We start from the raw sequence: 25,475 nt of genomic DNA on the forward strand, positions 1-25,475 counted from the left end.
TTGGGGGGGGAATCACGGTATTAAACATCACATTCGCATTTATTTTATTCCTGTATGAATAGATTATTTCCCACTGCAGGTTCTTTTACCCATGTCTCTTGCCAATACACAGGGATTTCAGTTTAAAAGCCGAGTATGAGCTTTTCAGTGTATGACTTTACATTTGCTTTGAAAGGGGTGCATAGTCCAAGCTTCCAAGTTTATTCAAATCTTACTATCCCACACTATGGGCAAACCTGGGCAGCTTTCAATCTAAAATCATAAATAAAACGTGGGAAATTAGTGACACAAAATCACATACAAAAAGAATGTGAGCTGAAAAGGGAGAACTACAATTTAAAAAAGGATAGAAGGGAAGGTAAACACTTTAGATAAATATTGTATTTAGTCCAGGTACCAGTGTACATGCAGTGTCAGCCAGCCCTTGTATAGTAGACAAGCTAAGAACAGCTATCTTAGAGAGGACATATTGCAATATTCCAAATTCAGCCAGGCCAACAACACAGAGTACCATTTTGCACTTCTTTGTGATGCAAGAGGTACTGGAGCATCTTAATTTAACATCCAGCTACTGTTTGAATTGTTACTCCAAAACCAACAGCAAAAAAAAGAGACAGCCTCCAACTGCAGCATAAAGAAAATAAAGAAGCAGAAAAGTCAGTTGGCTTAACCAAATTTTATACTGGAAATAAATGTATACAAAGATTGTGTATGCCTGACCTGTTGGCACCTCAATTGTTTCAAAACAGCCAAATATTTGTTTCCCTGTGAGAGCTCTATTGGAATTTGTTTCAGAAAGCTTATTAATAAGGCTCTTGCTAGTGTGGGAGTGCTGCTATATGTTCTCAGATAACCGACTCCTGACGCAGGCATTATGTCGAAACACGGCGGTGTTGGGTCAGCTAATAAAGACCTTGCTGTTTTGACTTGTTATCTCTGCTTTGTGTTGTCCTTGTCCTCAAAGATGGATATAGGGCAGAAAGTGAAGAGAGAAAAAGAAAGAATAAATGGACAGGATGCCTTGGAAACAGAGTTCAGAGTACAGACAGAGAAACAGAACCAGAGGCAGCGAACCAAATGATTAGGAAAAAAAAAAAAGCACCATACAACAAAGATAATACAAATTATTTTATGTTTAGTGATTTGAAATATGTCCGTACAGTACAGGAGAAAATGTGAGGAGGCTGCTTTATGCAATTTAAACATTTTAATTAATGTGCAGCCCTAGTATTTACATAAGGACAAGTAAACTTAGCTTAAAGCCAATGAATTTTGTAGATTTTTGCAAGTGATTGAACAGGCTATCCCCATTGGCTACATGGACAACTGGGCCAACCATCTCAGGTATGAAAAAAGGGTTAGCCCACTTGTCCATAAGACCATCCATATATAAAATGAAAATGAAAGTAAATCACTAAAAATTAAAATTTTGAAAAATCCCAAACTAAAGGGCACATTAGCAACTACTAAGTATTGGCACTACAGAACAAAATTAATTTAAAAGATTGCTCCTGGTCACTCTGATGCCACTGAGAAAATTGTGCTCCTAGTGGCAGTCTCATGGTGGGTGGGGGTCATTTCATGGAAGGGTTCTGTCTAGGAGAGTAATTCATTCTTGCAGCCTGGGAGCATTGGCTTTGCATGGCCTGATGCTCCCAGTACAGTACAAAGAGTTGGGGTTATTTTAGCTTCATTCTTGGACCCTAATGCAACTTGTGGTATTTATTTATTATTTATTTTATTTTAAAAAAAATTTCTATACTGTTTAAAACTAAACGGTTTACATAATTTTATAAAAACATGATAAAACAGTCACACAAACAATCATCAGGAATCATATCTACAAACTAATACCATAGCTTATATAATGAGAATCATGAATAATTCATCAGCTGTGGAGAGTGGAAAATTATTGGCTGCAAGACAGATTAGGCAATTTTCATAGTCATGAGATGCATGCTTTGCATCTCATGACTTAGTAACATGTGGACTTAAATACTGCAGTGCAATTTTTGTCCCTGCAGTATTATTGCTGTTTAAGTCACAGTAAGGAGAAACCACAAAACACCGGCAAAGTGGAGTATATGAGCTGGAAAGCTGCATAAAACTGCATAAGAGCTGGAAAAATGCATAAAGCAATAAAAATAGTTACAGCTGGCAATAATGACAAATAGTCCCAGGTTTATACCAATCTGTATAAGGATAAATTGATCATCTGTATGCGGATGTTTCCACTGTAACATATACAATAGCGGCAGACAGTCATTTCCACAGACAGTGTAGCAAATATGGATCCAAATGGATGAATAGGACCCTACACGGTTTGTGTTTTGGCACATAGGAATGCCTTCATCAGGGGCCCCTCATTGAAATCACACAGCTGATCCAAAGAGAAGGTTTAAAACACTTTGACCTGCTGGTGGATTTTACCATAGGAGCCATGCCATCTCTATATAAGCTTTTGGTTTTACTGACGTTGACAATGTTGAAAATTACTCTACATCCTTCTTCAGCCATTACTTCAGGTTTATTTAAAATTTGATTGTATTGTTTATAACAGTGGTACCCAACCCTGTCCTGGAGGACCACCAGGCCAATTGGGTTTTCAGGCTAGCCCTAATGAATATGCATGCCTGTCACTTCCATTATATATAAATTGCTCTCATGCATATTCATTAGGGCTAGCCTGAAAATCCTCCAGGACAGGGTTGGGGACCACTGGTTTATAATACTTTGATGTACATTTTAAAACAGGGTACATTATTATAAGATAAAAACACATAACATACCATACAGGGACCAACATGATACAACCGGGGAAGGGCTAACAAGGGGAATTTCTGAGGTCTCCTGAGCTGTATACTTCTTTAAAAAGAAGTTTCATACATTTGATTCTTAAGTGTGAAAAGCATCTTTAAATAAAAAAGACTTTAGGCTGCTCTTAAAGCGATCGAGCTTTTATTCTTCTCTGAGATGAGAGGATAAGGTATTCCACAGCTGCGGAGCATAAATTGTGAATATTTTGTTTCTTCCCTTGCTGTTGAGCCACAGCACATTCCATCTCCTCCACTTCATTCCAAGCGTCCCCTGCCTGCTCAGCCCATTCCAGCTATAACTGTTTTTATTGCTTTTATTGTTTTATGCATAAAAAAAAAATGTTATTAATAAACCTGGGGGCTTCCAGTTCAACTCCACTTTGCCCGTTTTGGTTTGATGGTGTTTTGCTTTGTGGTAAGTCACGGTAAGGGCATTTACCGTGACTTAAAGCCCTAATGATGGCCTTAGTGCCTCCTATTGAGGAGGTGCTAAGTAAACCCGTGTGAACTATAACACCATCAGCATGCAGTAAGAAATGAGTACTATGATATGCAGCATCTGCCTGCTTTCTGCCCCCTATGACAACTTGCAGTTAACACACAAATGTGCAAACACTGACTGGAATGACATACCATAGAGCAGGGGTGTCAAAGTCCCCTCCTTCAGGGCCGCAATCCAGTCGGGTTTTCAGGATTTCCTCAATGAATATGCGTGAGATCTATTAGCATACAATGAAAGCAGTGCATGCAAACAGATCTCACGCATATTCATTGGGGAAATCCTGAAAATCCGACTGGATTGCGGCCCTCAAGGAGGGACTTTGATACCCTTGCCATAGAGGTTAGCACATGCAAGTTTGCATGTTAACCCCTTCTACTTTAGTAACTCTAAAAAACCACAAAAAAGAGCAATGACTTAACACCAAATGCAAAATTCATAGAAAACTAAATGCCTAGGACACCCTCAGTCAACTGGGTAGCTGCTATTACTTGTGGAGGAAACTCAAAAGAAAGAAGAAATGCTGGCATGTTATTCTTTTGTGGTCATTGTTTGGTATAATGTAATGTTTTATTTAAGTTAATGAATTCTTAGCCCTGCTAGTTAATGCAAATAGCCAATATCTGAGGTGGACTGTGGCTAGTTTGCTGTACTTCCAGATGTTGCTCTCTAACATTTTATAAGACTTGGGGGGGAGGGGAGGTAGATAGAGAACTGTTATAACAGAATCACTCCTCCTCCCACCCCTGAAATATTTGGATATGTATTTGCAGCTCAAATCTTTACCTTTACCATGGTTAATAAAGTAGTGGGTTGACCTTTTAAAGATGAATGAGGTATATTTTTAGATCTTGTTGGAATGGGTAGACATCTCTTCTCATATTGCAGGAAAGAACATTAAATACAAGATCAAAATCTGATCCACTATAAAACCTGCACCCAGTATCATTTCTATGATGGAGTCTTTTGGGAAGTACAGTATTAACTGTTACTGTCCTGAAATGCAGAGTACATCTATGTAACTGTTACATGTTTCCTCTACAACTACAATTGTACAATTTAGATAATCCTATATTATGAAAGGTTTAAGGTATCCATGTATAGCATTAGTCAGCAGGCTGTGGTCTGTGCTCATCAGCGATTGCTGTACTAGGCTAACACTGAAGCTAACATGACTATCAAAATTATGTAAATACAAGCAGGAAAAACAATACAGAAAGAACAATTCTCAATAAAAATATATTTTTTTAAAAAAATTTTGTAGATAAAATCTTCCTTTGATGGGCAAAGGCCTGAATTTGGTCCAAGGATAGATGTGGTATTATGAATGATTCCCTGTTTGACGATAGATCTCCAGATACTGATAGGTGTTCTGTACAAACTTTCCTATCTTCATATGACCCATCGGATTCATGATTTTTTTGTCACTGGACCATTTGCAGAAGGTTATTGAAGCCCCTCTATGTCAGGTACTCCCTCAAACCATCCCCTTCCCTCCAATAAAAGGCAGGAGAAATGCCCACTCCCTCCTGCCACCAGATGCTTCCCCCGAACTTCTCCCCCCATACCTTAGTGAGAAGTTGAGAGCAGGAGAGATGCTCGATCACTCCTGCTCTGAGGCCCACCAGTCCAAAATGGCTGGCCTTCCCCTCCCCGGTGCATCATATGAAGTATGGGTCCCCTCCCAAGAGCCAATCAGGGCCTTAGGATCCTTCCTCTGTATCCTGGGAACCTAAGACCCTGATTGGCTCAGACACCTAAGGCCCCTCCCCTTTGAATGTTAGGTGCACGCTTCCACTAACATCATTAATGTGTGTCAAAAAGTATCATGAATCAATGAAGGTTCTTGAAGTTGACAATATTTGCCTGCAATCTTAGATGCAAGCCCAGGTATGTAGTTACATCACATACATCGGCATTTGGCCAGCAGTAACGCCACATTGTATGTCATTTCAGGTACGTGTGCAGGAACACAGTCTTATACGCATGCGCTGGTGTCCAGTTGACAGTAACACCATTCTGTTAGCAGGAACACTGCGAAAACTGGAGAAGTTTTTCCTCATTTCAGTAAGTAAGGGCCATTTTTTGACTATTTTGCTTCATGGTTATTGGTTGCATTTTTGTTGACATCATTTTTCATTTTTTGTGTAGAATCCTTGCATAAGACCCTTGAGGAAGCCACCATGAGTGGCAAAACGGGTCCCATCGGTTGAATGTTTGGCGGGGGAATCTCCTTAATTGAAAGCTAAGTGGCGCACAATTACATGAATAATTTATATGAATTATTGATATGGCCAGTTATATTGAAATAACTAAGTTAAAATTTTGGTTTAATATGATGATCATACTACAAGAGAGTTTTTTTCTGGATCGAAGAAAAACAACAGAACCCTGTGTGTGATATGGACTTCAGTTTTGAATAAAACACTCCATTGGGGTTGCTGAGATCCTTTTTCCTCTGTTAGAATGACCTCTTATTGATACCGAGACCCTTGTTTGGAAGGTTATCTCAGACACATTTGGACCTCTTTATCCTTTTAGTGTATTTATGTAGTATTATATTTTGATATAGGATGACTGGAATGTGGAAGACAGCCTTCAATTTTTTGAATAAACAAGAAGGCAATTTATTGGATGTACCATCTCAGTTTGCTATTTTAACACTTCAAACTAGAAATAAAGTTGGTTGGAAAGATTTATATTCCCACTTTAAATCTTTCCTAATATGGAAATGAATGCAGCCATGTTAATTGAGTATTGTAAATTGGAAAGAATTCCATATAGTCTGAGAATTGCTAAAGAACCTCAGGCATTTAAATCTGATCCAGAGTTTTTGGACAAATGGAACAGAATCTTAAACAAATGCTCTCTCAATCTAATGTTATTAATTATCAAAAAAAGTAATGCATTTGTAACCAGTCAGAGAAAAGTGTGTGAGACTAAATTAAATAAACTGAAAGATAAATCCCCTGTTGAAGAATATGACCGCCAACATCAAATACTTTTGGACAATATAAACAAGTTCAGAGAGACATTGAAGAAGAACAAAATCAAAAAATTTAAGAGACGAAAATGATTATTTGAACAACAAGGTATACACATGGATGTTAAAAGATGATACAATTAATGAACCCAGCAATACTATCGGTGTGGCGGATACAAGTTAAGCATCAGATTTAGCTTCCACCGCTTCCAGTTTGTCAACTGGACAGGTTTTTCAGAAAGGCAAAGGATCATTTCAAAAACGAGGGAGAGGCAAGAGAGGATGAGGGTCCCAAAGAGGAAAACCGTTCATGAGATCTCAAACGAGATTGACCCAATAGTGTCTGTTGAACATGCAAGTGGCAGAGATGAATCTGTAGTTTTCAATTTGTCCAAGTGAGTGTTAACTGATTCGGAATTACAATTACTATTTTTGGGTCTATCGTTCCTTCAGCAGAATTTAATTTATTCCAATTTATGGTGGATTTTGAAGTGTTTATGCGCTCTTTACAATTAAAAATTTATTTGTGAATAAAGATGAAAGTATTTGTGACCATACTATTTTCAGACCACACTCATCTTGGACTCCACCAGGTCCTTTAGAGCCAGCTTTACATATTTTTAAACAATGTGTTTTGGAAGATTTTGATCAACAAGCTTCCAATCATTTTTCAAAAATGTCAAAAGACCTGCGCTTAGCTTTGAATAGTCTTCATGATCAAAAAAGCTGACAAGAATGGAGCCATTGTTGTAGACAAAGAACAATATGATATAGAAATTTTTAATCAATTACAAGATGCATCTACTTACAAAAAGTTGTCTTTGGATCACACCAAAAGACTCCAAACAAGAATTCAGAAAATTAGAAGACTGGGATTGGAGTCTAGATTTTTGACATATAATGAATAAAAAAGGACCTGCGATACCTGTCTTGTACATTCTTCCTAAAATTCACAAGAGACTCGACAATTCTCTAGGCCGTCCACTTATATCATCCAAAGACTCTTTAGTTGAGCCACTGGCCTACTTTGTAGATTATTTTCTCAAGCAGGAAGTAGTGAAAATCCCTTCATTTTTGAGGGACATGTCACATCTAATCAACATTTTGAACCATATTCCTTCAGAATATTCCCCCTTTATTTTGGCAAATTTTGACATTGCATTACTTTATACATCCATACCACAAGAGGCTCTACTAGGCATCCAGTTGAGTGTAACACCATTTTGTTAACAGGAACACTGCAAAACTGGAGGTGTTTTTCTCATTTCAGTAAGGGTAATTTTTTGACCATTTTGCTTCATGGTTATTGGGTACATTTTCATTGACATTTTTTTTTTTTTTTGTGTAGAATCCTTGCATAAGACCCTTGAAGAAGCCACCATGAGTGGTGAAACAGGTCCCGTCAATTGAATGTTTGAAATCTCTTTAATTGAAAACCAAGTGGCACACAATTACATGAATTATTTATATGAATTATTGATTTAGCCAGTTATATTGAAATAACTAAGTTAAAATTTTGGTTTAATATGATGACCATACTATAATAGTTTTTTTCTGGATCGATGAAAGACAATGGAACCCTGTGTGTGATACGGACTTACAGTTTTGAATAAGACTGTCCATTGGGGTTGCTGAGATCCTTTTTCCTCTCTATTAGAATGACCTCTTATTGATACCGAAACCCTTGTTTGGAAGGTTATCTCAGATACATTTGGGCCTCTTTATCCTTTTAGTGTATTTATTTAGGGAGAAGAGGGTGAATCCACCCACTAACACTTCTTTTCCCCAGGTGGAGGCACCAAACTATCCAAATGAGAGACTGATAGACGGCCTTCAGGGGACTTTAGCCAAGTCGGGCCCCAAACCCCGAGTTGCCCTGAAGGGGGCACTACATTTACATATGATAAAAATCAAGCATATGCTATTAGCCTTGCTTTTCTGAAGTAAGCTCTGAAAACTGGAGGGTTAATGGATTTACCCAGAGTCACAAGGAGCTGCAGTAGAGGAGGAGGGATAATATATCTTTAATTAAAATACAGCCCTAAGATCTATTCTTGCATGTTTATTGAAATTAACAGTGAGGTTCAAGTTCTAAGATGGAAACCATTGAGTCATTTTTAATATCTTTCCCATATTGCTTTTTCCTGGTTACCTGTTAACCACAACTGGAATATGACCTGTAAAAAGACTGTTTAATTTCATCACAAGGCCCAAGCTTAGGGCAATCTAAACAATGAAGTAATGCCCAGGAAGAAAATAAAAGTTGATATATAAAATAAATGTTAGGTCAGGGAAAATACACATAGCAAGTTTATTAAACTTTTAAAAGTTTCAATTTACTTTGCAACAAGCGTGAAAAGACATTAGAATCGAACCATTAGTTCATTTTTTTTATTTCTTCATTCACAAATCTTTCACCCACACAAGTTCCAACAGTGGAAAGATTTCAAAACCAGCAAGGAAGAGAGGAAGACCTTTGGGACTCTCTTCTAACACCCACGCATCTGATCTTGAAAACACTAGTAAGATGTCCAACAGATTGTAACATTTCAAAAACAGAGCAGAAGTGGCTGGGTATTGGAAGGGGCAATTAAAAAGCTTTCCTAGAGATTAACAAGGCTGAACTAATCAGTAATGCCTTTTTTTGGTAAGATTTCAGATAGTTATCTCCTGTGCTATAGAAGAACTTGTATAGCCCACAAAGCCGATGATAAATATCTACTGGACTTGCCCCAAAGCCTGTGGGTAGTATTGACATACCCAGCTGTTTAGAAAATATGGCATACTAAATCATGGTAATCTGTTTCAAGTAGTCAGTGGTTGTTTTCAAACTGATGCTTGGGTTGAGAAAATGGCTGTTTAACAACCTTTGTTTTCCTTCTTTATAGGATCTTCCTGTAAGGAAACTCAGGAATTCCTCATCAGCAATGGGGGTATCCCCTGCTCTTTTTCGTGCAGATCTGCCATCTCCCACATGGAGCAGGAAATTCCGACTTCAGAGGACCATCTATCACTCAAAACGGGGAAATTTAGGGTTACCAGCTGTCTGGATTTAGCCGGACATGGCCTCTTGTTAGAGGATTGTCCAGATGTCTGGAATGATTTTGTCCAGGTTTTGGAAGGCCCCGGCTCTGCCAGAGCTCAGGGCCGTGTCTGAAGGGCCTCCGAGCATATGCAGTTGCAATGTGATAATGTCACAAACATCCGCGCATGCTCGTAGATCCTCTGCGGGTGGCTCCAAGTTTAGGGAAGGAGAGCAGATGAGAGGGCAAGGCCACGTGTCCTTTTTTTTACTATTACAAATATGGTAACCATAGGGAAACTCCTACAGAACACAGTTTGGAATGGCAACTTACTTTGGCCTCTCCTTGCATGCAACCATAGGCAAATATAAATATCACTGACACTACTCCCTGCAAGACTAACAAACAGGAAGTGTTTTCGGGGAGATCAGGGGCTACAAGTATTCAGCTCATATTGGCTAGCAGAGAAATAATGCAGACAAGAGTAGAGTGGAGGCGTGGCATGTCACTCATTTATTTATTCAATTTTCTATACTGTCCTCCCAAGGTTACCTACATATCCTATAGAATCCCATTTGTCACTCCTTATTGAAAAACATTGGTTACTTGTATATCCTATAGAATCCCATTTGTCACTCTTATTGAGGAACACCAAATATCTATATCCTATAGGATCCCATTTAAAATCCTGATAATTGCACATCTGAAAGTCCTGCATACTTTTTAACTTGTTGATCCCGCACAAACCCACCTGCACTCTTGCATCCTTTGGTTGTTCCTTCCCACATAGCTGTCCAGTGGGATTGTACTGAAAGCTCTTATTTTAATGTGGTTGGCCCTCACACTGTGGAATAGCTTCCTCCTCATCTAGTTATAATCATCATTTCAAAAATGCATTGAAAATATACTTATTCAAGCTTTCTTGCTAATTAACCAATAACCATCTTGGAACCACTATCTCACTTCATGAAAATTGGTACTTCTATTCTTAGTCCTTATAATGGCTGCCAGTCAGTAGTATTTCCCACGTGCACTTGTTTAAACTTGGTTGTTTCCTCTCATGCCTTTTTTATTTTTACTTAGTTTATTTTATATTTGAACAGGCACTTTGTGTAACCTAGGCCACCGTTTTAAGTAAAGTCTCTATCCCTCTTGCACTATGATTTGTTTCTTTTGAAATTGTACAGCACTTAGATGTAGTCTTTGGCATGGTATATCAAAGATGACCTGTGAGGAAAATGTAATGGAGAGAACAGCTTCAAAGAAAATGTTTGATGGTACAGTGGTGCCTCGCCTAACGAACGCCTCGCACAGCGAACGCTGCGCACAACGAACTTCTTGTCTTGATTCGTACAACGGACTTCGTTTCACACAACGAAGTCGCCCGAGCTGCATCCTTCCGCGCAGGCACTGCGCTTAACTGCCCTCTCTCACTTGTTTCCCCCGATTATCCAGCATCTAGCCCTCCCCCCCAAACACTTCCTGTTTCCAGCGAGGCGGCCCGCGTCAGAGGGGACAGGGTATCGAAGCGCGAGCGAGCCGCAGAAGTGGTGTTGGTGGTGGACGGCCTCAGGTATGAGTTAGGATGGTGGGGTGGGGAGGGGAGGCCTGAGAGCGAGCATGCGCGCACAGGGAGGAGACGGGGAGAGACGCGCTGGATTGGCAACGGTTGCTCTCTGTCGCCTCCCGGCTCCAGCGGCGTGACAGTTTTAAACAGGCGCGTGGTTCTTTCTAAGCAGAACCACCAGCTTTAACGGCGCTGACTCCCGACTACAGCCTCCAACAGATGACTGCTTCCCATTGCATCCGGCCGCTGGCAGGTCTCGCGCGCAGCAGCCAATGGGTGCCAGCCACGAGTCGGCCAGCACCAGAGGGGGGAATCAGGAGAGACGAGCATCAGAGGGTGGAGGAGAGGCAAGGTAGAAGAAGAAAATCAGAGAGGAGGAGAGAAGCAGAGAGAGAGAGATTGGACAAAGAGGAGGGGATGGTGAAGGAGGAAGAGAACAGAAAAGGAAAGCATAGGAGGAGCATTAGAGAGGGAGAGGAGAAGACAGTTTGCCAGCCTGAGAAACTCCCTAACCCCTTATGCTGCTGCACAGGGAAATGGGGAAAAATGACAGCATATTTTATGCTACAGAACGAATTATTTTTTTTTACATGTATTGTTATGGGAAAACACGTTTCACATAACGAACTTTTCGCATAACAAACTTGCTCCTGGAACCAATTAAGTTCGTTGTGTGAGGCACCACTGTATATAATTGAGGACACATGGAACAAAGGATACCTGACAGGGAAGCTCAGCTTCATGGCACTGTACTCAGACCATCATTTTGGACAGAAAACACTACTCCACTCCACATCTGTACATGTACTTAATGGGTCTCAATACAGAAGCTTTTGCAGTATCCGTTATCTTAGTTAGTCTAACACAGAGATCTCAAAGTCTCTCCTTGAGGGTCGCAATCCAATCGGGTTTTCAGGATTTCCCCAATGAATATGCATTGAAAGCAGTACTCCACAGATTCCAGGTTCTGAGCTAAACCAAGTGTCATTTATTTAGCCACACCAGCTTTCAAAATAGAAAGACATAAATTATTAAGGCAAATCCTGTATTCTACAGATGTTGTATGCGCTTTATCGTGAATTATTTTTTACATTTTTTAAATATTAAAATATATTATGTATATAAAACAATTTAAAAAAAATATTTCTATCCACAGTGATGTCTAAAATGAGGCAATGTCCCTGCCAAATTGGCACTGTATGTCACTAAGAAAGTGACTGAAAAACAGAAATGACAGGATCCTCATGGTTCGTCACCACCAGCACACTGCGGAATTTATCAAACAGCATCAGTAGCTGTGAACGACGCATATTCTCATTGTACATGACCTCTTCCAAGTGGTGTCTTCCTCGGAAATAGTGTAAGAGCCTAGGGAGAAAAACCCACTATAAGTATCAAATTGTAACTTCTGTGCCCTATTAGACATACTGAATCCCTTTTTACAAACCCCCAAATTCTGTATATGGCGCTTAAGGTTGTGCACACACATGGGTATTCATAGCCAATATGTGTGCCCAACCTAATTAATTGGCCTAATTGGTGCAGCAATGAACACTTCATAATTGATTTTAATTGGCAGTAATTAAAAGTTATGCAGAACTCAAATTGCGATTCTACAGCTGCAGTGCACAAATTTGAAAGGGGGGGGGGCGGATCATGGGCATTCCTAAAAGTTATGCACATTGTTAAAGAATATGCCCGATGAGTACACATTCACAGGCATTTAGGCTTGGTTTTAGCTGACTTAAATGGATGCACCTAACTTATGCAATGCATAGGGATGTGCACCTTGCCGATTTTTTAAATGACATATAGAGTTGAGCCCTAAATGCATAAAACAACATGGTAACAATGTAAGTTAACTGCATACATGTTTATAGGGCCAGAAATGGGGGGAATGGGGGAGGGAGGTGTCATGTCAATGAGCTTAGCTTCAGCCTGTGTAAATGGCTGTGTTTACAAGGTAGGAGAGAACGCTTGTGGAGCCGAGCTTGCCTGTGCTACAAGAGCAAGCACACCACTTCTGGAGCCACAGCCAGTCTGCTGCCATGGATTCAGATTTGCAGGATGGGACTGATTCAGTGCCGGGTTTACCCCACTGCAGTGAAAAAGCACAAAGAGACTCAATGAACAGGGACTTGTTGTGGTGGGATTTTCTTTCACTGTAGCTCACAATAACTGTCCAGAATGACTCCCACAATTTCTTCCTAAGCAACTTTTTTTGCCTGGTCTTCTCCTTGCAGCACCTCACAGAGGGCAGAGCCACCTATTATTGGCTGCACTCAAGGAGATTTGGTACAGATGTACTTTAATTCATAGGGGTCATAGCCATCTATCTGTAAATCAGGCAACAGATTTATAACTGTGTCCATGTGTGAGATTGGTCAAAACTGACAGGTCTTGAGTTAGCTGTACTCATGAGACTACAACGGGAACTTACAGCAGCCATTTTTGTTCACGGCTCCATGAGGCAGACATGTAGTAGGAAGATCGCTCCTGCCCCACATCACCGCTTGACCACCAGACTTTAAGAGTATGGTGTGGAGAGGTCCGGGAGGCAGGAGTGGGTCAGAGTCGGCCATACGTAAGATGTGCAGAAGTCTGGGAGATGGGAGGGAGGCGGGGGTGGGTCAGAGTCAACCCTAAAGTTATTCACACATTTTTCTTATTTGCGGGCCAGCTTTGCCCCTGACCCCCTGAGAATATGGAGGGAGGAGTATACTTACACTCACAGATTACCTCCCTTAGTTCTAAGGCAGTGGTCTCAATCTTGTGGCCCAGGGGCCACATGCGGCCCGCCAGGTACTTTTTTGAGACCCTCAGTATGTTTATCATAATCACAAAAGTAAACTAAAACAGTTTCTTGATCATATGTCTCTTTAGCTATAAATGACAATATTATTATTAAGACTTAGCCAAAAGGAAAGATTTGTCATTTCTTTGATAAGATATTAAGGGCTCCTTTTACGAAGGTGCGCTAGCGTTTTTAGCGCACGCACTGGATTAGTGCGCGCTAGCTGAAAAACTGCCGCCTGCTCAAGAGGAGGCGGTAGTGGCTAGCGCGCGCAGCATTTTAGCCCACGCTATTCTGCGCGTTAAGGTCCTAACGCACCTTCGTAAAAGGAGCCCTAACTATTTTTTCCAAGACCCTCCAAGTACCTACAAATCTAAAATGTGGCCCTGCAAAGAGTTTGAGTTTGAGACCACTGTTCTAAGGGAAACATCTCTAACAGAGGTTTTAAAGACAAGGGTGTTTAAATGAAAATGATTGTTTAAAACTTTTTAGAGGGGATATGATAGAGACTTACAGGGCATAGAGAGAGTAGAGAGGGACAGATTCTTCAAACTTTCAAATAATAAAAGTACAAGAGGGCATTCAGAAAAATTGAAAGGTGACAGATTCAAAACAAATGCTAGGAAGTTCTTCTTTACCCAACGTGTGGTGGACACCTGGAATGCGCTTCCAGAAGATGTAATAGGACAGAGTACGGTACCGGGGTTTAAGAAAGGATTAGACAATTTCCTGCTGAAAAAGGGGATAGAAGGGTATAGATAGAGGATTACTTCACAGGTCCTGGACCTGTTGGGCCGCCGCGTGAGTGGGCTGGTGGGCACGATGGACCTCAGGTCTGACCCAGCGGAGGCATTGCTTATGTTCTTATGCTTATGTTCTTATGAACATAATGGACAATTGTCCAATTATTTGAAATGCATTCTTCTATCATGCTCATGTGATTTCAGTGTAATAGTTAATAAATGCAATTTACAGCTCAGCTCTTTAAGAATCAGATCAATGTTAATGTACCTGAGTGGCAAAGACTGAGCTTGAATAAAATCTGGAGAGCATCATTTTGAATGACAGAGATAACAAATAGAGCTAAATGAAAATCAGTATGAAAAAAATTCACTGATTTTACTACTATGTCCTAGACTTTCAAGTTTCCACTCAAAGCTCTGAATTTCTAAAGATGAAAGTGCTTTTCTGTGCTTGAAAGCCCCACTTCTGGACATCTGCCTCTTAAACAGCATATCGGTGTTACTTATTTCCTGAAACAGAGCAGGGCTGTCATACATTTTATGCACATTCATCTCTCTTTTTCTCTGCCAATACTTATTTTGTACATTTTAGTGATGCATGAAACTTACGTTCAGACATCTGCAGAAAGAACCAGCATTTGCCACCAAAACTGGGTGCAATGGATTTGTCTTTTGGAACTGGATCACTAGCTCACTGACCTTTGATGCACAATCCCGAGGGCCGCAATCCAGTCAGGTTTTCAGGATTTCCTCAATGAATATACATGAGATCTATTAGCATACAATGAAAGCAGTGCATGCAAATAGATCTCATACATATTCATTGGGGAAATCCTGAAAATCCGATTGGATTGCGGCCCTCGAGGAGGAACTTTGACACCCTTGATATAAACTATCTCTGTGTATGCAGACCCTGCTGAACTCACTTTCCTATGCCTGCCTAGTGTCAGTCTCTCAGATGTGATAATAGAAGGTTCCCTACCCCCAACCCCAAGTCACCAAAGATTAATCAAGACTGCAGCTCTGCCTCTGCAAGTGTCAGTGGGGGGGTTCCCACTCTGGCAGTGAAGAGGTGACAGTGAGTTGGGATGGCTCTCATATAAACAACTTCCTCTACAGTAAATCTACATACATGGAAAAAGACCCTTCTCCAGTTTGTCTCTTATTTCTTTTGCACTGTCACTCTAACCAAACTAATTCCACCACACACCATAAATCTCACCACTGCTACATTTCCTCAGTTTTTTTATCCCTAGGATTATGAGATGTCCAGGAAAACCTGGACATGTCCTCTTTTTAGAAGACTGGATGCCCGGATGGATTTCCAAAACCTACAGTTAGTCTAGGTTTTGGAAGGCCCTGAGTAGAGAATAACATGGGGACAAATTTTTCCCCGTCCCCAAGGGTACTCATTTTCCTATCCCATCCCAGCGAATTCTTTTCCTGTCCCTGCCTCATTCCTGCAAGCTCTGTCCTCATCTGCACAAGCCTCAAACACTTTAAAATTATAAGTGTTCGAGGCTTGTGCGGTTAAGACAGAGCTTACAGGAATGGAGCAGGTACAGAAATGGCGACAAAACTCGTGGGGATGGGATGGGGAAAAATCTGTCCCCATGTCATTCTCTAGCCCTGAGTTCAGGGCTGCATATGGAGAGCCACTGAGCATGTGCGGGTGCGATGCAATGTCACACACATGCTTGTGATGTCATCACATCATGTTTGTGCATGCTTGGAGATGCAGCCTGGGAAGAAGAGACGAGGTTTGTGTGGGAACAGGGCTGGGGATGGAGTGGGGCGGGGCTGAAGTCAAAACAGGGCGGGACCGTGTGTACTCTTTTTTTTTTTTTTTTGCATGAACCTATCTGGTAACACACTATCTTTCCCTCTATTCATACACTCTACAGTCCCTTTCACATACCACAACATACTTTTCATAACTCGTACCACCACTCAACTACCAGTGCCTACAACCCTCTAACCCAACATGCAACCCTCTTATCCACCACACAGGATACCTTCTTATAGCCTACATATTATAACTCCCACACATCAAGGGAGAGGAGTGAGTGAAAGGAGAAGGTAGAAGAGCTGGTTGTGGATAACTCCGTGGGTCACTTAGCAATGACTGTTGTCTTCCACTATAGCTATGTCTCAATAGATTTAGATCCCCTTTTATCAAAGCCATGTTAGGGTCTTTTATTGCCAGCCAATGTGGTAAAAGCTCCGACTCTAAAAAGAATTCTATGAGCATCGAAGCTTTTACCGCAGCAGCCGGTGATAAAAAAAAAAAAAAACCCTAGCATGGCTTGATAAATGGGGGCCTTATTTTGGTAAAATTTAATTATAAATTTTTATTCCACCTTTTCAGTTCAACGGAATATGCAAGGTGGATTACATCAGTAAAATGTATGTATTTTTGATGATGATTGATAGACTATCACATTAATAAGATCACAAAAATAGAAAATAAAATATTTGTTGTCCGCTGTTGTATTTTGTATTGCTGTTCAGTTTGGTGTGTATGTTTGTACTGTGAAAAAATTTTTCAATAAAAACTTTAAACAGAAAAAATAAAATAAAATATTAAAAAACAATTAAAATTTAAACACAAAATCATACACAGAAATTAGTAGCTCTGTTTTTTGCTTCCAAGCACCTGTCGCTACTCATTTTTCAGCTTTAGTGCTTTTCAGAACAGTAAATAAGCTGACAGGATACTGGAAATGTCCCTGAAAATGCCCTATTTTTAATGTGCCCCAACCTAATATATTTTCCCTGGAACAACTTACTTCCTTTACTGACTCTTCAAAATTATTGAGGCTTACTCATAACACAACACAAGTTACTGCTGCCTCAGCACCTTGAGGTTGTGGGATCAAATCCCAGCGCTGCTCCTTGTGACCCTGGGCAAGTCACTCAATCCTCCATTGCCCAAAGTACAAAATAAGTATCTGTATATATGTAAACTACTTTGAATGTGTAACCACAAAAAGGCGGTATGGTATACAAGTCCCATTCCCTTTCCCCTTTCTTAGGACACAGTGAAGCTATCCAGGGTGTCCAGGACCCACAGAGCTAGCACCAATGACCGATTAGCCTAAATTGCTGCAAAGGACTATATCATTTCAGTGCTCTAGTCCATGAAATGCTTAAATGCCTAAGCTTAAACTTCCCTTACAGCTCAACAGTTAGCCAATTTAATGCTAATAAAAATGGAGTACCCCTTTAGAGTCTGTTATCCCAACCCAACTCTCCTCATCCAAATGATAATCCTACATACCACCCCATCATCTGCCCCACACCTTATATATCAACCCCCTACACTCACTTTCTCTCCTTCCCCTTTACACTCCCCCTCTTGCCTCTACATAGCATGCTCAACTGACCCCATGACTTATGTGCTTGCAGAGTGCTCCCCCCTCCCTCTTGCATTCACCAAACACCTTCCATCAGCTACCAAACCCCTTGCACTGCACCCTACACCCTGCCTGCTGCACCTGTTCTTGACAGTTGCCCCAGTGTGGCTGGAGGTTTAGCAAAGATCAGGAGAAGCAACAGCGGGGCCATGTGCAGGCATCTATGGAGGATGCCTCCCTCGCACTGGCAAACACTGCTCCAGATGCTGGCTTGCCTTCTGTAGAAGGAGAGAGAAGGAGAGAGAGAGAAGGAGAGAGAGAGAGAAGGAGAGAGAAAGAGAGAGAAGGAGAGAGAGAGAGAGAAAGAGAGAGAAATAAAGAGAGAGAGAAAGAGAGAGAGAGAAAGAGAGAGGAGAGAGAAAGAGAGAGGAGAGAGAAAGAGAGAGGAGAGAGAAAGAGAGGAGAGAGAAGGAGAGAGAGAGAAAAAGAGAGAGGGAAAGAGAGAAATAAAGAGAGAATGAGAGAGAGAAAGAGAGAATGAGAGGGAGAGAGAGAGAAAGAAAGAGAGAGGAGAGAGAAGGAGAAAGAGAGAGAGAGAAGGAGAAAGAGAGAGAAGGAGAGAGAGAAGGAGAAAGAGAGAAGGAGAGAGAAGGAGAGAGAAAGAGAGAGAAGGAGAGAGAGAGAAGGAGAGAGAAAGAAAGAGAGAGAAAGAGAGAGAGAGAGAGAGAGAAGGGGGTTTGAGAAAGAGTGCATGATGGTAACCTGGAGAGGGCTGGGGTGAGTTCCCAATGCCAAATGCTAATGAGCGAGTCCTACTAAATTATAGCAGGTCTTTGGTAGTAGTAAATATTCTAAAAAAAATGTCATCTCTACCCATAGTAACACTTTATAATTATCATCTATTCCAAATTCTGCTCTGGTTTTCAGAACTGGAAAATGCATTTCCATAAACAAAGCAACTCCTTTTAATTCCTGCTGCCCCGAGAGAAAATCCACATCCTTTCCTTATGCTTTCATTCTTCTGCTTCTACAGTCAGATACTTTAACAGCACTTTGCTTTTCATCTTCCATTGCTTCTGGCTGACAAAAATATGCACATGCAAAAAGCCTTTCATCTTAGTCTTTCCATCATTTGTGCCTCTATCATCTTTGTATCTCTGTTTAACTATTCAAGCCATGTAATACTAGGCAGATTAACACATAATAGGCTGAATGGTCTGTACTTTCATTAAATGAAAATGTCCCCAGGCTGAGAAACAATATAAGAACAAAAAAAAGAGATTTTCATTAACTAACAGCCCCTCAGCGAGGGTTAAAGGAAGTATTCGAGTCCTCTTGATCAACAGCTTTAAGCTATTTAACCCCCACACTCTGGAACCAACTTCCGCCTCTTTGCATTCTGATCCCTCATATTTAAGGCAGTAGCATAGCTAGACAGCCAATTTTGGGCATGCTTGAGCCCAAAGTGGACAGAACCATCCTGGAGGAGTGCAACTGTGTGAGTGCGCTGAGCCCTGACCTACCTCCGGAGCTGGGGCAGGGAGTGACTCACTCTTCCTTTGAGGTGGCAGGCTAGGCTGCACTAACAGCACTGCAATGAGTGGAACCGATGCTGCAGCCTGGCCTTGGCACCACATGCTCATGCCGTGAGAGACTGGGTGGGCTGGAGCCCAAATTGAGTGGGAAAGGCCTACCCATAGCTACGCCCCCAATTTAAGGTTTAATTGTCTCCGAAGATGCTACTTTTCTGTCAGGCCTATTCTTTATCATTCTAACTCAGGGGAAGGCAGCTTTTATACACAAAGGTCTGCATGAATATTAGTACTACCTCTAGAGGAATGCGAATGTTGGAATCGGAAATGCACAGAACTCCACAGACCCTCTGCGATAAGTAAATAAGTAAAAATAGAAACGAAAAATGATGAAACAAACTATTAAGAGTGGCTGTTCTGAAAACATTTGCAAAATACAATATTTAAAATTGCCAAAATTCAGATTAATGATGTTTTCTATGTATAGTTCTCTTGATCTTGGGGGCTGCATAAAATTTCAGTGGCTGTAGGTTGCCCTCCCCTGTTCTAACTTACTCCATTCCTCTGCAGGAAGAGAGAAAATGGGGGCCTACTACTGCTTCCCCTTCTTACTGTGTCCTGCTTATTAATTTTTATTTCATCATTTGTTATATACTGGATACAACTATTATGCTATGCATTACCTTCTCTGTGTATCTGTTGTCCTTTCCCTTCATTTTACTGTTCTAGAAACATAGAAATATGACAGCAGATAAAGGCCAAATGACCTATCCAGTCTGCCCATCCACAGCATCCACTATTTTCTCCTCTCCCTAAGAGATCCCAAATGCCTGCCCCATGCTTTCTTGAATATTTTCTTAGGACTACTCCTGAGCCTATCACCTTTTAACGTAATCCAATGCCCTCTCATTCTGGAGCTTCCTTTCATACAAAAGTTTTAACTACGATTTGTATATCACACTGATAGTACAGTATCAGCATTAAGCAAACAGACTAGTAGCTAACAAAGAAAAGACAGAACTATTTCTCATAAATAAATGGGGAGGAAATAGCTCCAGTTTTCAACTAACACTAAACAACAATACCATAAAATCAGCCAAGAATGGAATGAGAAACCTAGGAGTATAGCTGGACCCAAGCCTAGACATGACAATACAGATCCAAAGCATCATCAAAAACGCTTATGGCAAACTTTACTGGGTTACTACTACTACTATTAATTATTTCTATAGAGGGCTGAAACCCTACCTCTCCCACCAAGCAATGTCCAATGTAGTAATATCCCTGGTACTTACAATCTTCGACTACTGCAATGCAACTTTGCTGAGTTTATCGAAATACATGATCAGACAGATCCAAACAGTACAAAATGCTGCAGCAAGGTTTTTGCTAGGAAAATCAAGACAGACGAGTGTCACCCCGCTACTGAAAGAGTTACACTGGCTCCCGATGAAATTCAAGATCTTACTGCTGACGTACAAAACCGTTCACCTCTCAGAACTGCAGTATCTTGTGGCCAGACTTCATAACCATACTCCACTTCGTGCCCTACGCTCAAGCCAGGAGTCTCTACTACAAATACCCTCCTTCAAAGACATCAAATAAAAAAGCACAAGGGCAAGAATGCTCTCTGTAATGGCTCCAATGTGGTGGAACGCCCTACCGAAGGAATTAAAGTTTTCTCAACTTTGGAATGATCTTCCATTTCTTTTAAGGAGTTCTGGCTTACTTCAATTTTTTTCGCAAATCTTTAAAAACTACTTTATTTGATAAACACTTTGAAAATTAATTTCCCGAAATTTAGTCTTATTTTTTATGGTTTTTATTTGTTAATTATTATAAACCGAGTCAAGCTTTCTTAGAATGATAACTCGGTATATAAAGCCAAGCCTTAGATTAGATTAGAACAGGACACCGGAAAATTCCAGAAAGGGATAAACACTATCCTTTTCTCAGACTACTTCAACTGAAACTGTGAGCCAATAGAGGGAGGAAGCAACATAGAGGAAAATAACAGGATCCTCCCCCCCCCCCCCCAACTAGGAATATGATAGGAGGACAGGACATAACATGTATGTGCATAGTAGATCTTTCCAGATATGTTTAAGATATGATGAATATAGTAAACGGAACTAAAATAAATTAGGATGAATGTAACTAGAATTATCTAGGATGAGAGTAAATAAGATGAATATAGTACATGTTGCTAGAGCTATTTAGGATGCAGGCAAATATAGATTACTTAGTTGTAATGGTTAACCTATTTAGGAGGGTATAAATATAGTATACTTAGAATGGTTAACTGTAATCTTGTGTAAACATAGCATGCATATATAATAGTATAATAATGCAAATACAGACATGATACCCCAGACAAGCAGCTAGGAGGCCAACAAAAATCACAGTAGAATCCATCTGAATTTGTATTTAAAATGCATTACAGATGTCTTTGAAAACCGCTCTAAATTGACTCCCCAGTCATTAGTAGCGGTATAGATGCTTCCAATAAAGATAAAGTATATCAAGTACCAAAAATAAACTAATTAATTAATAAATAATGCAGACAATGCCTCATGAAATTCTTTCCAGCTTCTCTGCATATAATTGTGTGTTGTGGTGGGGAGGAGAAGGGTGGTGGATTTGTACATTTCTGTGTGTCTGCACATATGTATTGGTATGACTCTGTGTTTTTTCTGGGTGTCTGTGATCAAGAGGAGATGAGAGAGGAAGGCAGTTTGAAAGGAGCAATTCTTTAATCATTATGTTTAATCAGTATATGTGTACTGCAACTGTTGAAACTGCTTTTCCCATGTAAATGTACTGGAACATATTTTGGAGGGGGTTCATTTCTGTTTTGCACCTCACCAAGTGCAAAAACTTTACTTCTATATCACATAAACTTGCCGCAAGTCACCTTCTCAAAATCAGGAAGTAACTTCAGAGGGGGGCGGGATTGAGACTGGCAAAGCCTTTAGCGATTTGGCACGAGGGAAGGCCCCCTGAAGCATCTGGCTTTGTTATTGCTAGCCGGTTTAGCAGGACCGGGACGGGACCAAAGGCAGGGCTGCTCACAATCTAGATGTGCCACTGACTCCTCACTCCTCCCCTCCTCCTGGCGGCCAGCAAACAGCATGGATGATGTGGACGCCACAGAGAGAAGTTAGCAGACTACCTCACATGTCGGACCTGCCCCTGACCTATGACTCCATTCCCCACAGTAGGCTTAAATTTGGATATTCTTTTAAACTACAGTAGTAGACTGAAATATAAACTGAGACCCTCATTTTTTGGCCCCAAAATCTCTGTTCATATTCGAGTATATATGGTTTCCAAAATTTTTATAAAAGATCTCGAAGGAACTATCACTTTCACTTCAAGACGACTCAGATACTAGAGAAGGGAATTCTTTCATATTCTAATATACCTGAAAGCACCTAAAGATATAAAAAAGATGGAGTCGGTCCAGAGGAAGGCTACTAAAATGGTGCGTGGTCTTCGTCACAAGGCGTAAGGGACAGACTTAAAGATCTCAATCTGTATACTTTGGAGGAAATACAGGAGAGGGGAGATATGATAGACACGTTTAAATACCTACGTGATGTAAATGCACATGAGTCGAGTCTCTTTCATTTGAATTGAAGTTCTGGAATGAAAGGGCATAGGGTGAAGTTAAGAGGTGATAGACTCAGGAGTAATCTAAGGAAATAGTTTTTTACAGAAAGGGTGGTAGATGCTTGGAACAGTCTCCCGGTAGAGGTGTTGGAGACAGAGACTGTGTCTGATTTCAAGAAAGCCTGAGATAGGCACGTAGGATCTCTTAGAGAGAGGAAGAGATAATGGTTACTGTGGATGGGCCATTTTGGCCTTTATCTGCCATCATGTTTCTATGTTTCTATGTTTCTTATAAGATTTTATTGGACTTGCAAACAAAAACCTGGAAAGCTCCCTCTTCAGTGCAACCAACTTGAAAAGGCTGGAGAAAAAAATATAAAGACTGCTCAACAATTGGACATGAGAAAATCAACTGTCTCACCAAGCAGTGGTAGTCAAATCTGCTCTCAAGAAGCAGAGTTCAAGGACATATTCAAATACTCCTCCGGAAAAAATTCCAAATTGTTGGATGCAATGGGTCATAAATGATATCAGGATACAATGTTTTTCTGCCTGAATTGCAGAATGTTAATTTTAATTAGTGCAGTATTTATTTGCTACAGTAGACAAGACCCAGACCATACCATAGAGTCTAAATGAACTGGAGAGGAAGCAATAAAATAGGAATAGAAAAGAAGAGGAGGAAGGAAAGAAAAGAGGGAAAGAGGAAGGAAAATGAGGAAGGACAGACTGGGTTTCAAACCATAACATCTTTCTCAAATGTATGTTCTGAAACTCCCAAGATACAAAATATCAACACACTTAAATATTTAACAATCTCAATATTCAGCCTATTAAAACAACAAAAAAGAGATATAAACTATTCGCTAACTTGATAGATATAATAAAATTTATCTATTAGCGTTACTTATCTATTTGCGATACCTCATCAAAAGGCTTTTCAAAAACTACTACTGAGTAGAAAGGAACACTCTTCCTAAGCCAAAAATGCCAACACCATTGGTCAATCTCACAATTATATTCTAATCGCTATAGATTTTCTTAATAATGGAGAATATTGTTCTCCAAAATATATCAGAAGAACTCTGTTGGTGGTTCATGAGCCTTGTATAAGGTCAGGGGTACAAGGTCAGGCAGAGGCCACAATTACAAATTTTCCAAAACTGACACTACCTTAAGGGTCTCACTTCCTAAAGCTACGCTAACAGCCACAACCTCCTTTCTCCCTCATGAGATCTTCAGTGTAAGATAATGGAACAAGATTTTTTTTTGGGGGGGGGAGGAGCTTGTGGCTGTGATGGTAGCTTGTGGCGAGACCCTTAAGGAAATGCCAGTTTACACTTTGAACAGCAACCATAGAGATTTTTTCAAAACCTTTTGGGCACGTTAGGCTCTAGTTAAATTTGTGAATTAAAGTTTTGAAATTTACCTCTTTTATGTCTATATCTCACATTTGTTGATCTACTCTGTGTATCAGTCACTCATAGCTCTCTAGATCCCTGCCACTCACTGTACCCTATACATCAACTACAGCCATGGAAGGCTCTGTGTCTAGACCAGGGCTGCCCAAGTCCGGTCCTCGAGATCTACTGGCAGGCCAGGTTTTCAGGATATCCACAATAAACATGCATGAGACTGATTTGCATACCAAGAAGGCAGTGCAGACAAATCTCTCTCAAGCATATTCATTGTGGATATCCTGAAAACCTGGCCTGCCAGTAGATCTCGAGGACCGGAATTGGGCAGAGGGTTAGGACTACGATGGGAAGATAGGACTTCAATGAGAAACCAAGGTGGCAAGGGAGCCCCTTCTGGTGATTCAGACAGGTCGTGACCTGTTTGGACCGCCGCGGGAGCGGACTGCCGGGCAGGATGGACCTATGGTCTGACCCGGCGGAGGCACTGCTTATGTTCTTAATCAATGAGTGGGGGTTGGGAGAAAATGAGTGGTTATATATATAACTAGTTTTGTAAAGCCTCCTCCCCTCACATGTCCCCTATTTTCAGCCCCAGCTCCAAACCCATTTATACCCACCCAGCCCCCTTCTCGCATCTTTTCCCTTTCAGCCCCAGCCCCCTTTCCTCACCAGCAGCATTACCCTCCGCACTCCACTTCCCTGTGTAGTAGCAGCAAAAAGTATTTTGCACTTTAATATTTATATTTTCCTACTTTACCAATTTTGGATTAATTAGTTATTCTTGGAGCATGCCACTTTATCTGGAAATCAAAGCTGCATTTTAAACCTATGATCTTGGAGTAACCTGTTTTGATGTCTGTTGACCACTGATGCAGTTTATTTAGACAAAATATTGCCACATTTGTTGTTCAACCAAGAAAGTTGTTAAAATTTGAATCCTACCTTCCTGATCTACTCCAGTTTTCTGTGATCTGAGTTATTCTATTCGCTTTCACATCTCCGACGTATTAGAGGTGGATCTCACGTTTCCCCCCACCCCACCCCTCGACTTAGCGCTCAACTTGTTCCGGATGGAAAGTTTACGACGGCAGGACTCTGCGATTGCTCCATCCGCCGCCATCCGCATCTTCTC

The 25,475-nt window shown here is 40.7% G+C and overlaps 1 protein-coding gene across 7 annotated transcripts in view; it reads right to left on the minus strand.

Moving 5' to 3' along the window:
• Positions 1-11,853: 11,853 nt before the first annotated feature.
• Positions 11,854-25,475, minus strand: part of NPRL3 (NPR3 like, GATOR1 complex subunit) — a 95,356-nt gene continuing 81,734 nt past the window's right edge. For all 7 annotated transcript variants that reach the window (XM_033962842.1, XM_033962844.1, XM_033962840.1 and 4 more), the window contains one exon: positions 11,854-12,256. In XM_033962842.1, coding sequence (XP_033818733.1) covers positions 12,094-12,256 — 163 coding nt within the window. In that variant the 3' untranslated portion in view covers positions 11,854-12,093. The remainder of the gene's footprint in view (positions 12,257-25,475) is intronic.

The sequence above is a fragment of the Geotrypetes seraphini genome, chromosome 11 (assembly GCF_902459505.1).
Source record: "Geotrypetes seraphini chromosome 11, aGeoSer1.1, whole genome shotgun sequence".
NCBI classification, from domain to species: Eukaryota; Metazoa; Chordata; class Amphibia; order Gymnophiona; family Dermophiidae; genus Geotrypetes; species Geotrypetes seraphini.